The sequence below is a fragment of the Maylandia zebra genome, linkage group LG5, assembly GCF_041146795.1.
Source record: "Maylandia zebra isolate NMK-2024a linkage group LG5, Mzebra_GT3a, whole genome shotgun sequence".
Lineage (NCBI taxonomy): Eukaryota > Metazoa > Chordata > Actinopteri > Cichliformes > Cichlidae > Maylandia > Maylandia zebra.
The window spans coordinates 7761789-7783244 of NC_135171.1; the positions used below are offsets into that span (position 1 = coordinate 7761789).

The 21456-nt window shown below is 39.2% G+C and overlaps 1 protein-coding gene across 6 annotated transcripts in view; it reads right to left on the reverse strand.

Annotated features, from left to right (window-relative positions):
• Positions 1–21456, reverse strand: part of epha8 (eph receptor A8) — a 141582-nt gene that overhangs the window by 8801 nt on the left and 111325 nt on the right. For 2 of the 6 annotated variants that reach the window (XM_004559885.2, XM_076883671.1), the window contains 7 exons: positions 20950–21112; positions 15276–15408; positions 12945–13012; positions 12500–12625; positions 11729–11914; positions 7703–7764; positions 5716–5943 (listed from right to left, as the gene is read on the reverse strand). In XM_004559885.2, the coding sequence (XP_004559942.2) occupies positions 5716–5943; positions 7703–7764; positions 11729–11914; positions 12500–12625; positions 12945–13012; positions 15276–15408; positions 20950–21112 (966 nt within the window). The remainder of the gene's footprint in view (positions 1–5715; positions 5944–7702; positions 7765–11728; positions 11915–12499; positions 12626–12944; positions 13013–15275; positions 15409–20949; positions 21113–21456) is intronic. The other 4 variants (XM_076883672.1, XM_004559886.2, XM_076883674.1 and 1 more) reach the window with 3 other exon arrangements.

The window sequence follows — 21456 nt, forward strand, 5'->3', positions numbered from 1 at the left end:
TAGGTAAACATGTCATTAAAGGATAAATCAGTATCATGTTTAGCTAAAACAATAGATGCATAGTTTCAATCACTTGCAGTAGTAATTTGTATATTTTTGAAAATAGTTATTTAGCAGATCTATTTAAATAACGAGTGGTAAAGTATTATCAGACCTACATAATGATCATTTGAAAACACTTTACAGGAAAAAGTGAAACAAATGGAAGTGGTTAAAATAGACTAGACTTATAGGGTTATATAAGCTGGTGGTTTTTATCCGACAAGGCTTTGGGGGCTTTGTCTGAGAAAAGGATTGAGAACTGCTGCCCTAGAGCACCAATAATGTATATTAAAACACACATGAAATTTAGCTGTCATGTCATGAGTAACAGCTTTTGTGACCATTTTGAAGGAAAAAGTAGTGATGATGTGATTAGGGATTCTGCTAAGGGTTTCAGTATAATATAGGAAGAAAACACAGAGGCACACACACACACACACACACACACACACACACACACACACACACACACACACACACACACACTTCCTTTAAGTAAAAGTGTCTATCTGTAGCTAAAACTTCAATGGGAGGACAGCATTTAAATACTAAAGCTACTTAAAGCCTGATCTGAAATGATATTTTAAAATCTTCAACTGTATTGTAGGATGTTAGTCAGATATCAAAAGTGAAAAGTAATGACACCAATAAAAGAGATTTAGCAACATAAAAAGAGCAAAACATTTTAACCATGGAAGGAACCTCTAGTTAAATAAAATCACTACTAAAGTAAAACAGATTCATAAATGAGCTACATGCCTGCTCACTGTTTAACAGCAAATGTTAATGAAAGCAGAAAATAACAGCACACACTAAAGGGCAACGATGTGTATGTGTATGTTCTCAGGACAAGAATAGACTTGCAAGTGTTAGCAAGTGAACTACTTGCATTGTACTTGATATTAAACTAGCACTTAATTAAGTTGACAAATGGATACATCACTTCCTAAACAAACAAATCACTCCCTGTGGGTAATTTTAAGCCTCTGAAGGTTACTCACCAAATATAGCCAATTACAGACACTCGGTGTTCTGCTAAACATTTAAAACAGGCCAAAGTTTCCGTACTTTCAATTCCTTCAAAGTTACTTTGCTGCCACCTTTGACTCCATAGAAGAGCTTTATACCTCCATAATTTCCAAGCAGTAATGTTTTAATCTTCAGCTACAATCAAGTGTTATTGTGACGCCATAATGCCTGTATATCACGATCCATAATCAGTTTCTCCTTCACACTGGGTGATGCTGTACATAATCACCTTGGTGTCTATAATCTGTTTGCTGTGCTTTTACAGACTAATAGACACATGGGTTGAAGCCGATTTGGATCTGAAAGCACTGGAATCTTTTACTTTTTTTTTTTAGTTAACACTCAATATATTTCTTTCAAACTGGTTTAAAATGAGAGTATTCTTTAAAGTAGCTCTTTCAGTTGACTCAAAATCCATTTGTACCGCCTAATAAAAAGTGTTTTAATTTCCAGCCTTTGTTTGTCGTGCTTCTACTTTCATTCTGGTAATTATCTGATATGTGAATATAATCAAGATATGTTTTTAAAGAACAAAATTCAGTGGCTTGTGCTGACTGAGTACAAATTTAAAGCATCATTTTAAACAATAAAGTTCAAATTGAAGAGCACTTTGTCAAGCACACAGCAATCAGAGGATCCATACATAAATGAAATACTGTATTGCTCAGAACAAAGCAATATTAACATGATATATATATATATGTATATATATATATATATATATATATATATATATATATATATATATATATATATATATGTATATATATATATATATATATATATATATATATATGTATATATATATATATATATATATATATATATATATATATATATATATATATATTTATACAATATTTTTAGCAATGGTTGATTTACAAGAGTGATGAGAAAACCAGTATATATATATATATATATATATATATATATATATATATATATATATATATATATTTTTTTTTTTTTTTTTTTTTTTTTAGGGGTGCAACGATACACAAAATTCACGGTTCGATTCGATACTTTGGTGTCACGGTTCGATATTTTTTCGATACAAAAAAAATGTTCATGCCTTTTTAATTTGTCATTTATTAAAATTATAAATATATATTTTAACTCAAAAGTACAGTTTTTAAATTTAATGTTGCTGAAACAAAAAAGTAATAAAAAAAATATATATCTCAGGGCTCGCAAAATTTCAAAATCTCTGGTAGCCCAAAATAAATTTAAGTAGCCCGAATAAAAAAGAGAGCATTTTTTTGATTGATGTTTTGTTTCCTTTATAATATTATACATTAAAGTATAATATTGTAAAGGAAACAAAACATCAATCAAAAAATTGTTGAAAAACAAATTACAACATTGTATAAAAATTACAATCATCAACTCAAATACTTGGTTCTAATTGAACAGAAATTTCTATGAACTTGTAAGAACTGTGTAGGACATGAATCAGTCTGTGTCAGAGCCTGAATCTGACATTTCCACTGAAGTCACGGTAAGAGGCAAGTGGAACCAAGATCGAGGCCATTTGCTTTTTGAAGTTTGCAAAGACTGCTAAATTGTGCCTGTGGTAGTTCACTCTTTGCAACATAGTACGCTGTTCTAAACAGATTTTTCAGGTTTACTTTTTGTATGTTATTTGCAATTGGTGTTTGTTCTGGGAAAGATATTGCAGACTGAGCAAAAATGCATTTCTTGCATTTCTCATGGGTTCTAATGGGGGCTTTCTTAAAATGACTGGTCCCAGTAACAAAGGCGCTTGTCGACTCAGAAATCGAGAGAAAACCAACAACACACCCGGCAGAACATTATGTTATTTACACGGGCGCACATAAGTGGTCCGCGTGTGCGCATTCGCTGTCAAAATAAAAGACGCACCAGATAAGAAGTTGCAGCGCGCGTTTGCGTCCATATAAAAAGCACTGTTTTTGTCCGCTAGAGTGGAATTTTCACAGCACATTCTGCACCACATCTCTGTGCGTTCATCATTTGTTTGAAGCCAGCTCACCTCCTGCAACCACTTTTCCGAGAATACGTGCTTCTTTTGTGGTTCGGACTCCTACTGACATTTCTTTGGAGGTGGAGGAACACCAAAGTAATTGCTTAAAGGAGCTTCTTCGACATCTTTAAGAGTTCTAAACAAATGTCTGTCCTCCTCCAGAAAATCTTATGTACGCAAACACGCGTTGCAACTTCATATCTTGTGCGCGTTTTTTATTTTGACAGCGAATGCGCACCTGCGGACCACTTATGTGCAGCCCTGGTTATTTAGCTCGTCATATTGCAGCCACAGAAATTATTTTGTCCATGAAACCATAAAGCTGCACTTTCTTTTTGCCTTATAGTCTGATTTGTCATAACTTTTCCGTTTTGTGGTAAGCTTTTCTTTGGCTGTCACTTCTTCACCCTGACCTGTCTTATTTGGCTCAGCAGAACTAAAATATATATCCTGCTGCTTTTACACACGGACTCACATAAGCTCAGCGATTCTCTGCGCGATCAACCTCTCACATGTTTAAGCTGCGGGAGGTTTCACTTGTCATGTTTGCATAGTAAGCTAACGATTGATAAGACGATGTCAGAGGAATTGGTGCGCAAATTATCATCACTCACCAATCAGTGCTGTCGCTCTCTATACACAGTTCGCACAATTGCAAAGTGAAAGCAAAAAACAAGCGCAAATTCAAACGCCATTTCAATATGTCACATATTGACAGTGGCTCATCGATGCCAATGACATAATTACCCAGCTACATTTCCGAAAGAATGCAAAAGCATTGACTTATATTTTTCCTTCCTACAATAGCCCAACGGGCAGGGAAGAGATAGATTTTGGTAGCCCAACTGGAAAAATCGCTAGCCCCGGGACGTCGGGCTACCGATTTTGCAAGCCCTGTATCTGATTGAGGAATCACTCATCTTTGGAAAAGAGAGTTTATTACAGAGAAATGGCTCTTTCCAAAATAAAAGCTATACTATCCGCTTCTTCTGGGTTATATTCTCAGCAGCATATTAAACATATCAGGTCCCCATAAGGAGAATCATGTGCTAACGGCTGTCTAAATGACTCGAGTAAAGTTTGTAGCATGCATGCTTGTTGTTTTTGTCTGCTTCCACTTGTCTTTGCACTAGGATGATGTCGGCGTAAATGTGCAGTCATATTCGTTGTGTTCCCACTAGTGCTGTCAGCGTTAATCTCGTTGAAATGACGTTAACGCCACAACAGGGCAAATCTCCGTTAACGAGCTACCCCTGATCGTCCCGTGCATGGGGCTGGACGGCCAACACGTTAACGAGCTAACTGCGCTAACACACTAGCTCCCACCCATGTAATTGAGCATTGCGTGGCACATCCAACATACTGTTTTACTTTAGTCCATGACGCGCTTACCTTCAGGGTCATACGTCACATGAAGACCAAAATAGTTCCAAACGCCAGATCTAAATGAGGGTGGGGGAGGTTCAATTTGCCTTGTTGCAAGGAGAGCTTAACTTCTGTCTCGCTAGCTTGCCCTGCGCTCAGTGAATCTGCGGTCAACTACTCCGCCTAGACTGCACTGTCGAGCACAGATCCACTGAGCGCTCAACACAGACAGCATCGTCAGAAGGAAAGTTGATAAAATAAATTACAAATGTTGTATTGTTCGATACATATGCGTACCGAACCGAAAGCACTGTATCGAACGGTTCAATATCGATACGAATATCGTTGCACCCCTAATATGTGCAATATATATATATATATATATATATATATATGTGTATATATATATATATATATATATATATATATATATATATATATATATATATATATATATATATATATGTATGTGTGTGTGTGTGTGTGTGTGTGTTGGTTTTAAACACCAATTATAGTTTAAGATGTGTTGGATAATGTATTTTCTACAGTTGTGGAGACAGAACAGACATGCTGTGATAATAATCTCAGAAGCTCGATGTGTTCATAAAAGTGTAGCATAGATATTTATCATTAGATAGTTAAAGGTCAGAATGTGATTATATTTTACTGAAGTTGATGCCTTGAGCAACACAATTAAAGGCGCTCCATCAATTTATTTGGGCATTTACACAAAACTGGGGCCTCAAAGGAATCAGCGGGAATCAAGATATACCAGCTTCTGGTGTGGTGCTAGTGTGGCTATTCTTTAAAAGCTGCAAGATCTTATGGGAGATAAGGCACAACAGAAGCATTTTTAAATAACGGCAGGACAAATTGTATTAATAAGCTGCAGATATAAACAGCTTTATGTTGTTAAACCTTTACATTTAGAATGAGACAACTACAACTGAGTTAAAAAGAAGGAAAAGTGAACCGTGATCTATGATCTCCATTAGCCTATACTCCACTGCTCCAGTTTTCACTGTCACTTATAAGCAAAATAAACATTATTAAGTTAAATGCATATTCTATTGTTAAAAAAAGATCATTCCTAGTGATTAGTAATATTATGTTACATTAAGTGTGTTATTATACAAATATTTTAATTATTATGTCATTCATTCATCTTAAATCATATGTCATTTTGTGTGTTATAGCAAAGTTAATAGGAGACAATATCACACCTGCATGCATGTGTGTGTGTGTGTGTGTGAGTGTGTCGCTGCATTAATGCTTGCCTCAATGTGAAAACTCACACTGGTGGTGTATGCAGCGTCTGGGTCATCCTCGAGTACTCTGGATAGCCCAAAGTCAGACACCTTACACACCAGGTTGCTGTTGACCAGGACGTTGCGCGCGGCCAGGTCGCGGTGGATGTAGCCCAGGTCAGACAGGTAGGTCATGCCGGCTGCGATGCCACGCAGCAAGCCAACCAGCTGGATAATGGTAAACTGGCCATCGTGTCTCTGCAAGAAGGAACAAAAAAAATTTAAAGATCAGGAAGGGAGTGGCAGGGAGGTAGAGTATTAAGGCTAGATCAAAAAAAATAAAATAATGCGATGGCATAGCAGCTGAGAAGATAAGCAGTGATAATAGAAGAGATTTTAATCAAGATAGAGCAAAGAGTAAAGATAAGAGAATAAAACATGACAGGGATTTGCTTTAAGTAATAATCTGCTGTATTATCATATGAGCAAATACAGGAGCTGTTTGACATTGTCAATGTAATACAATGTTAAACCAACCTATACATGATGTTAAAGAAAACTTTCATATTTGCTCCTCTACACTATTCTCAACTCCTTGCAACAGCTCTGCATCACACTGTCAGTAATGTCACTGTACTCTGAAACATGCAAACACCAAACATCAACAGAAAAAATGCCCAACATCACAAGATAGGATTTTTTTTTTCCATTTTAACAACTGACTTGATCTCTGCTGTGGTGTCAGTGCTATTTTTCAAAGATGTTAATGAGGGCACAAGATTCAGTGTTTTTAATGAGAATTAAGGTGAGTTTAAAGTGCTAAAAGTTCACCAGTTACTGGTTATGACTGGTAAAGTTAGTGCTAGGTTCATACCAACGCACTGTATGTAGTGTTTCCCTATATGGCATACTCAAATGGAAATCTTATCACAGAGGTGAGAGGCCAAAATGCGTGAGGGAGATGATCTGAAAGGCCACACGAGCAGTTTTTGAAACTGCTTATCCAACGTGTCTAAACACAAATCTATTCCTAACCTACCTGTGGTGGTTCACTAGCCATCTGACGAATGTTAATAGGGGAAACATAGTGAAATTGACAAAACACCAGAAAACTAATGAAAGTTGTGAATCAAAGCTTCATGAATAGGTTGCTTCAAAATTAGATTTGAGTATAAATGAAAAACAAAGCCTTATTTTAATTTTCCATTTCTGTGTGTGTGTGTGTGCCAGGGGCAGTTTACAGCCAGGCACAAACTCATTTGCACAACCACGTTATGTGTTATTGGAGAGATTTTAAAACAGAGTTTTGGCACTCGGTGAGTCCTGAACATAAATATATAGTGAAATTTCACAGCAGAGCAGATGGTGGTTGTCCAGTTTTTGCCCAAAAAAGACCAAGTCAGTAACAGAAACTGGGTAAAATATGAGACAATTATAATGCTGCATTGATATATGCACGTAGTTACGGTTCATGATAAAGATTTATTTTCTTGGTTTACTGCATAGAAAAACTGAAGATGGAATTTGTTTCATGTAGACTGAGCCAGACACATTTATCTTAGAATGAACAGCATTTTAAAAGACAGATCTCATTTTTTATGTGCCAGTGATCACTGAAAGGACAGCTATGGGTCTTTCCCCATCCAAGATAGGAGCTTCACAATAACTGTCCCAGGCATTACCAAGATGGTTGCCAAAAGGCAACACTTTTCTTTAAAGTTTCATGAACATTTCAATAGTTGCTGAACATGATTGCTGTTTTGTGTTTGGTCTATTACCATATTATTTCTGATGCTACAGTGGGTTGAGTTCTTGGACATGCAGCTAGCATTTGAAAGTGAGTAGCACAAACCCCTCCACTAACGCATTAGGAGAAAATCAAAGGAAGGAAGACATTACACAAACTGTTAGCTGAACAACTCATCAACAGTCAGAAGTGCACTAAAACAGTTGAAATGAGATGGCATTAAAGGAAAAAGGAGTATAGAGCTCTTTAACTGAGAGTTTAAATACCAACCCGGAGGAAGGAGTCCAGAGAACCATTCTCCATGTACTCTGTGATGATCATCACTGGTTTGCCTGGAAACACCAACCAAAAACCTTATGAGCTTATTTGGATATCAGCTATTTATTTGTTTGTACACACTGTACAGTAAGTGATGCAGGTGCTGAATAAAAACAGATGCAATGTCTTAATTCTATTATTTAATGTGTTTACCTCTATTTTCTTAAAGGGATTCGATCACTCAAAAACCTGTAATATACTGTCCTTCTCTCTTACTTGTCAGTGTCTAACTATACAGGTGGTTTCTTGGAAGAGTTTCTTGTCTTTAGCGACACTGCATACTAATTCTAATTAAGTTGTGAGTCTGTAGTGCTTCCACACAAATAGACAACAATTTAATTAGACTCAAGGAAGGTCTGAATGCGACACTTCGCTGGTAGCTGCTTACTGTAGCAATTTGTTCAAATAAATTGTGAAAAGTTGCTGACAGTTATATATACAACTTGGAAAATACACAAGAGAGAGATGTTGAATCTGTGATCATCTAGGAATGTTCTTCTAGTATTTCAAAGCTGCACATTGTACAACCCACCCACCCCCAAACTGGCTGTCTCCTCTACATTATTATCTACAGTATCATTTATTAAATTACATGCTGTATGGAATTCCAGCACAATGTGAATCTTCTTCAACCAAAATGAGACAGCTAAATTATACATCTAAATCTCAACAAAACCATATAAACCATAAAACCATATAATTAGATTTTTATTTCTCTAATCCATAGATTTCCAACTCATACCATTTCCATTAAAGAGGCGCTAAAAGTCACCAAAATAGATAAAAGCCTTGTATTGAATCATTACTGCTTTGATTAGTATGATTCACATGGCAACAGGTTGTTTTTTAATGCAGTGATGATCGTTTTATGCTAGAAAACATGCCCCATGGTTGTGGAACAGATACTACTCTTTTTCAGAAGGGTACGATTACTGGCCTGCACCAAGCAAGGAAAACAACTAAGGGGATGGAAGGGTAGTGGTGAAACATCATGTATGAGTAAGAAATCAAGAAAAATATCACATGTTCCTGATTGGAAATCAGTGAAACATTTGATGAAATCAAATTGTAAAAAGATAAACCTAAGCTATGTTTCAGTAAGAGCATGTCCACCTGCACATTATGAAGAGAACTCCAGGAACTGGGACTAAGTAACTATTTAGCTTAAACAAAAACACTTAACAAGTAAAGTTACTAAAAAAAAGGCTTCACTTTGCTCGGGAGCAAAAAGATTGGATTGAGAAAAGGTCATGTGGTCTGATAAGTCCAGTTTTACGCTTTCAGGCAGTATTACCAGATAACTGATCTTTTTCTTCTGCCAAGGTTCAGTGGACTCTGAGCCCACTGAGACAACATGATCACACATGAATTGACCACCACAGACTCTAGACCTTAGCCCCATTTAGAAAACTTGAGATTTGCCGGAGAAGAATTTATACAGTATTCCAATTTTCCCATCATCAATAGAAAATCTTGACACACAGTTAATGCAACTCTGGATGGAAATAACTGCATAAACTTATGCTACAATTAATGTGTCCTGTCATTAAAAGTAAAGGTGATCCAATGAAACAGACTTTTCATTTGGCCTGGCAGTGTATATGCTGTTACAAAAGGGATGCCTACATCATAAATTGTGTGCAAAAGTCTTTAAATGCCCGCATTGCTTTATTTTCTTTAGGGAGTTAGACTTTCTTAGTAGTCTTGATCAATAGTTCTCCAGGCTTTCCAAACAGCTTCACAGTGTGTTCATCTGTTTATTTTGGTGTTTGAATTGATTAAAATATTTAAATATGATGGTAGTATGAGATTTAAGGATATACAATGAAATAGAAACTAGAAGTACAATTTTAGCCTTTAAAGTATACCTACAGTGTATTCACAGCTTTTGGCCAAAACCTTGTTGAAGCATCAATTACAGCCACAACTTTTTGTGAATATTCTTGAGTGTCCCACGCAGAGTCCAGACTTGGACACAATTGAACATCTCTGGAGGGATCTGAAAAACCTGATGGAGCTTAAGAAATTCTGTAAAGAATAATGGGAGAAACTGGCAAAAATAAGTGTGCCAAGCTTGTAACAGCATACTTAGAGTGGTTTCAAAGCCACTCCTTTGTTATGTTGGCTATGTGGTCAGGGTCATTGTCCTGTTGGAGATGAACCTTCTCCCCAGTCAGAGGTCCAGAGCACTCTGGAATAAGTTATCTTTAAGGATGTCTCTGTACATTGCTCCATTCATCTTTCCTTCAACCTAGTAGTCCCACAGTTCTGGCTGCCCAAAAACATCCTCACATCATGATACTGCCACCACCATGCTTCACTGTAGGGATGGTATTGGCCGAGTGGTGAATGTCTGGTTTCCTCCAGACATGATGCTTGGCATTCAGGCCAAAGAGTTCAATCTTTGTTTCATCAGACCAGAGAATTTTGTTTCTCATGGTCTGAGTGTCCTTCTGGTGTTTTTTGGTAAACTCCAGGAGGAGTGTCATGTGCTTTTAACTGAGGAGTAGCTTCTGTTCAGCCACTCAACCATACAGACCTGATTGCAGAAATGGTTGTCAGATTGACCACCGGGTTCTTGGTAACCTCCCTGACTAAGGCCCTTCTACTCTGAAAGCTCAGATTGGCCAAGCAACCAGCCTAGGAAGAGTCATCATTCATAAAGGGTTCTTCCATTTATGAATGATGGAGGCCAGTGTGCTCACTGAGTACTTCAATGCTGCAGAATTATTTCTGTACCTTCCCCAGATCCGTACCTCAATACAATCCTGTCTTGGAGGTCTACAGACAATTCCTTGGACTTCATGGCTTGGTTTATGACATACAATGTAAACTACGGGACATTATAAATAAGCAGGTGTGTGGTTCTCCACATCATGGAGGAGATCGTGGAGATGTAACTTAACAAAATGTGGAATAATTATAGCACAGTGAATACTATTTGGATGCACTGTAGTAACACTGGCTTTTCACTGGAAACTTTATTTATTTAATCAATAGACAAAATTGACTTTATGTACATGTGTGATCAGAGAAGCTGCAGTGCCTCGTCAAACCGTTTTTAGAGGTGTGGTAAGGCTGATATTAATACTTAATTTGGAAGACCACAAAAAGTCACGTTCTCATTTTTTGATAAATCTAACGGGACAATTAGAATTCAAACTGGTGCTTGCACTGTTTGAATGTTCCTGACAAAACTACAACTGTGAAGTAATTCTGCATTAAAGATTTTTGCTAGACAAAATATTAGTTGCTAGCTGCAAGCCTGCTTCTGTGAGTATGTGTAGCTCCCAGGCTTTCTTCGTTGGTTATTTGGATTGGTCCGATGCGTGGCCAGAGCCTCAGCAGATAAAAGTCTGGCTCTGCCTCTGTTTCCAATTAGCCAAAAAAGCAAAAAAATAAATAAAATCATTGAATCCCCAGAGACTTGTGTTGTTTGCTTTTACACTTGTCTGCTGATGTGCCAGGACTGCTCCGCTATTAAGATTTAAACAGAGCTGTTAATGTTGGACTTGGAATGTGAGCTATGAAAATGGGAAAAACAAAAATACTGAACTTTGTTTAACTATACACTATCATCATTTAGTAGTAATATGCATGTTGTGGTCTGCATAGCTACAATGAGGAGTTTAAAGAGTACATCAAGCTAGGAAACTGCATAGGGCATCGGGATTTAATGAAGTACTGTAAATCAAGCATTAGAGTGAATAAACACATCCTTTGTAATAGTGTTTGCCCATCTGGAAGGGTACCCCAGCCCAGCTAGCATGCTATAGTTGATAATGTTGACGACACGTGTGCTGCCAAAGCATTTCAGGCAGGCCTCCCTCTCTAGAGTTTCTGTGCCACAATTGCAAGTATAGTGGAATAAGCAGTTCAGAATTAATACAGGTCTTGCCACACCTGTGTCTGAAAGCAAATAGTTTTGAAAATGATCTATATTTTTCACAATGATATATTGTAGTTGATGGAGCGTACTGTGAGTTACTACCCCCTCTAAACGGATGACATTGGGGTGGTCGAACTGGGCCATTATTGAAGCCTCGGCCAGGAAGTCTCTCTTCTGCTTTTCTGTGTATCCTGCCTTCAGGGTCTTTAGAGCCACTGGGATGTCTCGTTTTCCCGGGAGCCTCATACGTCCGTAGCAAACCTCCCCAAACTCCCCTGAAAACATGGCAGAGGAACACAGTAATGCAGCACATCAAACATATTCAGCCTTTAAATCTGTTCCACAATGGTAAATATTCGTCGTGCTTCCCTGCACCCTCCACCCACGCCTAAGCCATTTGTGTGAATGAGAACATGTCATTTAATTTGCCAGGGTAGATAAGAGAAAACAACCCACTTACAAACTATCTGTTCACATATATGTGCAAAAGCTGCCAAGAGCTAATTAGCAATCCATTCTTATCTTTAGCTCAACAGAACTTTAAACTGTTTGAATGCGTCTGTGTCATACATTTCTATTTGTCTCTGGCTGCAGCAGTCATATGTAGCACAGTGAATTGTGAGGCTGACACAGTGTTAGTATTCTCTTCCTGTCTGAGGAGCTTTGATTGACAGCCCCACGCAACGCTCTGATTCCACTTTGCTATCCTCCTCTCTGCTGCACACCACAGCCTTTACACCGGCCAATGATTTTAAGTTAGCATAGCCAATGATTCTCACTATGTATGTATGTGTGTGTGTGTGTGTGTGTGTGTGTGTGTGTGTGTGTGTGTGTGAGCACACACAAGTTCATGGTTTTACCTGAACCAATGATTTTCTCTATTTTGATCCTGGAAGCTTCAATTTCTCTGGCAAACTCGTGGACCGCCTGGCAGGGGTCCTCGTACGTGTGTGGGTCGATATAGAACCTCGCATCGGGGAATGACACTAAGATAAACAACATTAGCATTTGGTCACATATTGGAGAATGAGAGCAACATCGCATCTGAGCCCCGTCACCGGTGTGTGCAGGGAAAACCTGATGAAAGAGGAGAGAAATGACACGGAAAAAAGAGCAGACAGAGGGAGTGGAAGAATACACAGCATGCAGGGGCCAAGGAGTGTATTCTCCTGTAATCACTCAGAGCCTGATGAAAATTGTTTGCTCTGAGGATGAACTTTATTAAACAGGGATGAAAATGCGACTTTGTCAAAGAATGCCATCTAATCTATTATTAGTAATAATTGAGAAATGGGCCAAACATACCGTGACCATTCTGGTAATGCATCTTCTCCTCGTCGGAGTCCTGGAAGGCTTTGCTATAGCCACAGTGTCTATACAAAGCACACACATACACACACACACGCACGGCCACAAAAACACACACACACACACATGCCCATACATATACAGAGGGATGAATACAGGACAATAGTGGAAAACACTTTCAAACTCTAAGTATAGTTGAAAATTACTAAATCAATATTTGCTCATAATTAATTACTAAGTTTAACAAAGCTATTCATCACTTACTGACACTTAGTCATTTATTAACAACAAGCAGTGAGACTTTACGGTGTTACTGGCAACCAGTCAAGGGGTAGAATGGTTGAGGTGGTCTAGGTGTTTTTTGTTATAGCTGCAGAATAAAATGTAATGTAGAAAAAAGGGGACTTTTCTTATAGTTTCATACATTATATATACATCATTTTGGCATGTTTTCTGTTAAAAGCTTCTCCACACAGGGGTTCCAATTACCCTACCCCTAACTCTAGACTGGTTGTTGGTGAATTGGAGGATGATAAAAGGTTAAAGAGTAAAATTCCTTTCTGTTAGTTTGGCGAGGTGAGGTATCATTTTTATAATAGAAAACCTTTTTCTATGGGCATGTCCACATAATTAAAACTCAACATTATTAGAATCAATATTCATATTGACAAGGCAAAGCAAAGACATCCCAGGAGTACATTTAAGAGCGAAAAGGAAAATGACTTCTTCACTCATACACGTTCAAATGTTGCCACTGTAGCTTTAGGGCATGTGTTTTTTGATGTTAGGTCTACACTGATGCACTGCAGGGTATTTCATTTCCTGCTTACATGTAAAAATATCCTAGTTTACTATTTTGATAAAGATGTATAATAAATCAGTGACTGACAACCTATCCAGAGTGCAACAAAGTGATTATGGTGCTTATTAGCATAGACTGTATATATAAGATGGATTTTACCATTGGTACCCATTTACCAACCTACATGTATACTTTGGTATATGTATACCATGTACCTAATGTTAGTAAAGTTCTGTTTTAGAGCCTTGAGCTGAGAGGTTTCCCTGTCATCACCTTGGTGTTTTAAAACAGGATGATTGATCACACTGTAAAACTGAGGGGCACTGCACCCATGTTATAAGTAAATCTTGGTTTATTCTCATTTCTGACTCTAATTTGGACCATAATTTAAAAGATGTTGTGTTCAATATGCCCTCAAACTAGTGACTGAACCCATAAAGTCATCAGGAAAGTATCACAGAACAAGAAGGAATTTCACCTCAAATTACTCTTAAAAAGTGTTTTTGCAACTGCAGGACTCACCCCCTGCAGGTCATTAGAAAAAAAAAGCAGGTGGTAAATATGTAGGTCTAGAGCTCTAGAGCCTGGTATGTCCACTAAATACTGACCATCAGCTAAAAAAGTGAGATGAGTAACAAATGAGATGCATGCTAGCATTAGCATGACTGCTAGCATTAGCTAGGCTACTTTGTTTTATTTTCTTAGATATATATTGCATTAAAATTTTAATCAGTATAATAGATATATTATATCTATTAATATTTTGCAACGCTGTTTAATGCAGTTTACTTTCTTTGTAAAAACTAAACCTTTCCCTTGTGGTTTATTATTGCCTTGTAGTTAAATATTTTCATGAGTAAAGTGGCCATCCCCCTAAACTCAAATACCAACTCTTCTTTTTTCTTTTTCTTTTGCCTCAGTGGCATATGCTAAAAACTCTCCAGTCACGACAGCAGGATCTTGTCTGGAGTTCTCTAACTCATTATATTTTTTCCCACTTTTTCTATTGGCAATGAAAAACCTAATATGCACTGAAGTGTAAATTAATTAAGGGCAATGAAATTAATTATTTGGTACAGTTCTACAGAGATGTAACTAAAAGACATCAAAAGGGAGGGGTAGGGGGGTGGGATAAGTATGAATATTTGGCTTGCAAGCTACTGGACATGAATCAACATAATTAAAACCACTATGAGGTGGAAATTACAAGTTAGGAAATTAGCTAAATAAGACAGCAAGGGCTAAGGAATATTAGCCTTCAAAATGCTCCTTTATACATTATACTTAAGCTTGAAAATATAGCATGCAGACTTCTTGTGCATCCAGCATTACAAACATTTTAACGTCATAAGGGGTACTAAAAGGTACTAATGGTACTTCTCAAACACAGGCTTAAACAATATCTTCTCCCACATTTTTAGGTGGCAACAGCTGAGAGAAATACAGCGCACATGAGAGATTTGATCAAAAGAAACTACACAAAGAGGCATGGTCGTAAGAGTAGTGTAAGAAATTGTTCCACACACAGCAGAGATGGGTAGTGTGGTAAAGTGTAGCCTTGCCGTTTCCTGCAGATGATGATGGCCAGAAAGGTGACCAGACCAGACACCAGGGCCATGCAGATCCAGATGATGGTCATGGTGTTGTAACGCAAAGGAACTGCAGAGACACACAAACACAGTGTGTTAGCTGAGGGAACGCTGCCACAAATGCTCACAGTTTACACAAACACAGACACTGGTAAACACAGGTGGCAGGTAGAGTGTCATTGGTTAAACAAGATAAACAGAAATTTGGAGCTTTGTTAAATAGCCTCGCCATTTAACAATCACCTCCTGTTTGTCCATCACATTAGGTAGGAAATATCCAGCTAATGTGGTCAAATACCCAGAAAGACCGAATGTTGTCATAAAAGATTACATCTATATCTTTAAGTACACTGTCATACATAGATACATCGATGTCTGAGTTGATCTGCATAATAAAACTAAACGTTTTGGTTCAGTGAACACTGAAGTACACAGTAAGTGTTAGAAGTGTGCACCAACTATCAGATGAGCTTAGTAGCAGTGAATGTGGGAACAAGAAAGACAGAGTTTTTATAGAGTGAAAAGAAATATTGATCAAAATTTGAGGCTAGTGAACAATATAGTCTCCAAGCCAACAAATGCAAATATCCGAGGTGTGAAGATCCCTGTGACACAATGTGGTTTTTGTGATCTCTCATAATATAAACAATTGAGCTTGTGGGTCTTGCATAGTATCTTCGCTGTCCCTAGGACTGATCTCCTCTGGACAGAGATCTTGGATGTTTTTCCTGGGATCTGCTGGAGCCCATCGCCTAGCTTCAGAGTCACTGCACCAAGTGCTCCAATCACAACTGGGACCAATGTTATCTTCACCCTCCACATCTTCTTGAGCTCTTCTCTGAGCCCTTGGTACTTCTCCACCTTCCCATGTTCCTTCTTCGTGATGCTGCTGTCGTTTGGTATCGCTACGTCTATCACTCTGCTTCTCCACCACTACTATATCTGGTTGGTTAACCATCACCAGTTTGTCAGTCTATATCTGGAAATCAAACAGGAACAGTCATTCTCAACCACCCTAGGGGGCGGCTCCCATTTTGACCTTCCAAGCCTTCCAGGCCATGCTCAGCACAGATTTTTCTGTACACTATGCCGGCCACGTGCTGATGGCGTTCCATGTATGCCCTGCCTGCTAGCGTCTTGCACCCTACTGTTATGTGCTGGATTGTTTCAGGGGCATCTTTACATAGCCTGCACCTGGGGTCTTGCCTGGTGTGATAGACCCCAGCCTCTATGGATCTTGTGCTCAGAGCTTGTTCCTGTGCTACCATGATTAGTGCCTCTGTGCTGTCTTTCAGTCCAGCTTTGTCCAGCCACTGGTAGGATTTCTGGATGTTGATCATTTCCTCTATCTGATGGGGCTCATACCATGCTCAAAACACTCATGTTTTGAGCCATGTACCCGTTCATCAGTACAAAAAGAACTGGCAGGAATATCAGGTAGCACAAGATTGATAGAGTCTGGGATTTACCGCACCAGGAAGATCTCAGGTGCAGATGTTTCAAAATGCCCCTGAGGTAAAATGACAAGCAGAGGAAGATGGCTGACAGCTGACCTATACTGAGTGATAGCAAATCAGGAAAAGGAACACGAGAATCTCGAGAAATACCAAGGGCTTAGAGAAGAACCCTAGAAGATGTGGAGGGTGACGTTAACAGTAGTCCCTGTGGTAATCGGAGCACTAGGTGCGGTGACTCCCAAGCTAGGCGAGTGGCTCCAGCAGATCCCAGGAACAACATCAGAGATCTCTGTCCAGAAGAGCGCAGTCCTAGGAACAGCTAAGGTACTGCACAGGACCCTCAAGCTCCCAGGCCTCTGGTAGAGGATCCAAGCTCGAAGGATAAACCGCCCGCAGGGGCGAGAGGGGATTTTTTTTTATGTATGTGCGTGTGTGTGTATTGTTTGCTAGTTTGGTCTTATAACCCTTCCAAGACAACTGAGCAGCAATAATTGCTGATGATGCCTTTTCTCCTTGACACTAAGTTAACAAATGCTCCAAAACCAATAAACTGCTAAAATTTCGGCTTTTATAAAGGTGCTCACGCTTGCAGATAATCAAGTTCAGCAAGTGCATTTTATCAGCAGCACTTGGATTCTACTTTCAGTTGGATTTCCTATGGAAGCAGAAATGGTGTACTTTCTTTTACCATTACTATGACTTACCGTGAAAGACGTTATTGCATCATGTACATTTTTTCACATTATTAATTTTTAGTGTGTACAAAGTAATAGCAAAACATGCTCACTCTGTCCATTCTGTATATCTTCAAAGTTAAGTAAGTACAGTGGGGCAAAAAGTATTTAGTCAGCCACCGATTGTGCAAGTTCCCCCACTTAAAATGATGACAGAGGTCAGTAATTTGCACCAGAGGTACACTTCAACTGTGAGAGACAGAATGTGAAAAAAAAATCCATGAATTCACATGGTAGGATTTGTAAAGAATTTATTCGTAAATCAGGGTGGAAAATAAGTATTTGGTCAACTCAAACAAGGAAAATCTCTGGCTCTCACAGACCTGTAACGTCTTCTGTAAGAAGCTTTTCTGTCCCCCACTCGTTACCTGTATGAATGGCACCTGTTTGAACTCATCATCTGTATAAAAGACACCTGTCCACAGCCTCAAACAGTCAGACTCCAAACTCTGCCATGGCCAAGACCAAAGAGCTTTCGAAGGACACCAGGAAAAGTATTGTAGACCTGCACCAGACTGGGAAGAGTGAATCTACAATAGGCAAGCAGCTTGGTGTGAAAAAATCAACTGTGGGAGCAATCATCAGAAAATGGAAGACATACAAGACCACTGATAATCTCCCTCGATCTGGGGCTCCACGCAAGATCTCATCCCGTGGGGTCAAAATGATCATGAGAACGGTGAGCAAAGATCCCAGAACCACACGGGGGGACCTGGTGAATGACCTGCAGAGAGCTGGGACCAAAGTAACAAAGGTCACCATCAGTAACACACTACAACGGCAGGGAATCAAATCCAGCAGTGCCAGACGTGTTCCGCTGCTGAAGCCAGTGCATGTCCAGGCCCGTCTGAAGTTTGCCAGAGAGCACATGGATGATACAGCAGAGGATTGGGAGAATGTCATGTGGTCAGATGAAACCAAAGTAGAACTTTTTGGTATAAACTCAACTCGTCGTGTTTGGAGGAAGAAGAATACTGAGTTGCATCCCAAGAACACCATACCTACTGTGAAGCATGGGGGTGGAAACATCATGCTATGGGGCTGTTTTTCTGCCAAGGGGACAGGACGACTGATCCGTGTTAAGGACAGAATGAATGGGGCCATGTATCGTGAGATTTTGAGCCAAAACCTCCTTCCATCAGTGAGAACTTTGAAGATGAAACGAGGCTGGGTCTTCCAACATGACAATGATCCAAAACACACTGCCCGGGCAACAAAGGAGTGGCTCCGTAAGAAGCATTTGAAAGTCCTGGAGTGGCCTAGCCAGTCTCCAGACCTCAACCCCATAGAAAATCTGTGGCGGGAGTTGAAAGTCCGTGTTGCTCGGCGACAGCCCCAAAACATCACTGCTCTCGAGAAGATCTGCATGGAGGAATGGGCCAAAATACCAGCTACTGTGTGTGCAAACCTGGTAAAGACCGATAGTAAACGTTTGACCTCTGTTATTGCCAACATAGGTTATGTTACAAAGTATTGAGTTGTATTTTTGTTATTGACCAAATACTTATTTTCCACCCTGATTTACGAATAAATTCTTTACAAATCCTACCATGTGGATTCATGGATTTTTTTTTCACATTCTGTCTCTCACAGTTGAAGTGTACCTCTGGTGCAAATTACTGACCTCTGTCATCATTTTAGGTGGGGGAACTTGCACAATCGGTGGCTGACTAAATACTTTTTTGCCCCACTGTATATATCATGTAAATTGAAAGTGACAGTAGAAGGTTTCCAGTATGAGTTTGAAACTAATTTCGCCTTTTCTCCAAAAGGTCTGCTTGAAAATGTTGATGATGGTAGAATTAATTACAGCTTTGTGTGAGAAAATTATTGGCAATTTTCTGTAATTATGTGATATTGACAGCTGACCTAACGTTCACCCACATTTTTGCGTGGCTATTGGTAGTTGCTTTCTCTGTTTCAGAAACAGCTGATGAAATCAGCGTCTTGGACTTGTCAGGATTAAGAATAGAGATGTCATCATCCTGCGCCGGAGTCAGAATTGATTGCAAACGAAATGGCAAGACATGTGGATGAAATGGATGGACTGGGCTGTTGAAAGTCGGTTAACAGAAATAGCAAACCTTAAAAAACACATATAGATTTGAGACATAGATGTTAGATTTAACAGTCTGAGCCAATGTCACAGCCTGTATGACTACCCAGCCACTGTCAACTGATTAGGGCAAAATAACCTCCACTACCAAACACTGACATGAACTGGATGTTAAAAAAAGCTGAATCCTGAAAAGACAGGATGGTGCCAAATGGTCCTCAAACTGGTCCCACTGCAAACCTTCACAATATATAGAGAACAATACAGAATTCTGCCAAAGGATAATTTACTAGACAAGTTAAAAATTTGACCTGATGTTGGAACTAAATACGGATCATCAAAGCCTTAATATTTTATTTTAAGTGACCAAATTTAACCAGTCCATTTTATAACTGTCAAAAACAGTTGTCACACATGAACTCGACTGTTGCCTATGCAAGCACGCAAAAGGAAAGCCCAGGGCTGCAGTTCATGTGCAAAAACAGCTAAAGACCTTTGGAAATGAAAGTTGGGTATCAGCAAAATAAAAGTTATTCTATCTTTGTCCTCTGGGAACCGTACACATGCCCATTGTTCATTAGAATCCACCCAGCGTGGACTAAAGTGGTGCACTGACTAAGCCATCTAGTCTTCATGTTAAGCGTCACAGGCTTGCGCACAACTCAGTTCTTAGAATTTGCATAGTTGCAGTTGGCAAAACACACAGCTCTGGAAAAAGGCAACTGTTGTCTGTTTATCACAAAACTTGGGACTTATTGATTACTCAGCATGAAGGCTCATGGAATGTGTACAGCCCTCTTGTTCAGTCAGCGAGAGTTTGGTCCGGTGAACAGCCTCCGAAAGGAGGCTATTAGTCAGTGAAACAGCACTGGGACTCCAACTAGGCAGGTGGTTGAGCTTTGCAGACCTAGCGCCTGCTCAGGACATTATCTGCCAAATCCCTTATTAGGAAAGAAAAATATTCGAATAGAAGTTTTCTGTAACAGTCTGTGTTGTTCTTACTTCAGGTGAAAGACATGAAACTTCTACCCCACAGCAGCACTGTGTTTAGCTGTTTGAAGCCTGTGTAGGCTGCAGCTTTGCTGACAGGGGTGACCCTCTAACAAAGCATAGATCAATGGAACAGAGGGGTGGACTGGGGCAGTTATCACCCAAACCTTTCCAGCCTAGGACCATGCTGTGCTGTTTGGCTTGACTTTGAGGTGATAGTCTTTTAACTGTTGTTACTGGACTTTTTTTTCCCAGTGTATCAAAGGTTTCTAGTGACTCATGGAGAGCAGGAGATTTTACCAAACAATTTAGCGATATAGCGTTTTCTCTTTTCTTTTCTCCTCGCAGACCAGTGTACACGCACATACACACACCTGCTTTCCCAGTCTGGATCTCTATGTTCTGGCTGAAGCGTCCGCAGCCTGCTGAGGTTCTGGCTCGGACCTGGAAGATATACTTGGTACCTGGCTTCAGCCCTGACACTCGGGCGCTGGTGTTTTTGGACTTCAGAGTGGAGTAACTGTGCTCTTCATTATCCTGCAAGAATGACAAATACATCTAAAGATTAGGGTTGTGAAGATTGGTGTGACTTCCAAAAATGTGTTTCAGAAATGAATTAAATCAGTCGGCTGTTATTCTCGAGGTGTGGCGTAATGTTCCTAAACAAATGCTTTGCTAAGCACGTTTTACATTCAAGTTGTTATTTGGCATCAGTGCGCGATGCATTAAACTGTAACAACAGCAAGACCAAATCTAAGCAAGAAACCTTTAGGGTCTACACTAAGCTAGACTGTTTTTGTGACTAAGCCTGTGACTGAATACCACAATGAAAAGTGAATAAAAAATTTAAATATTAGCAGACTGGGGGGAAAAAATCAAGT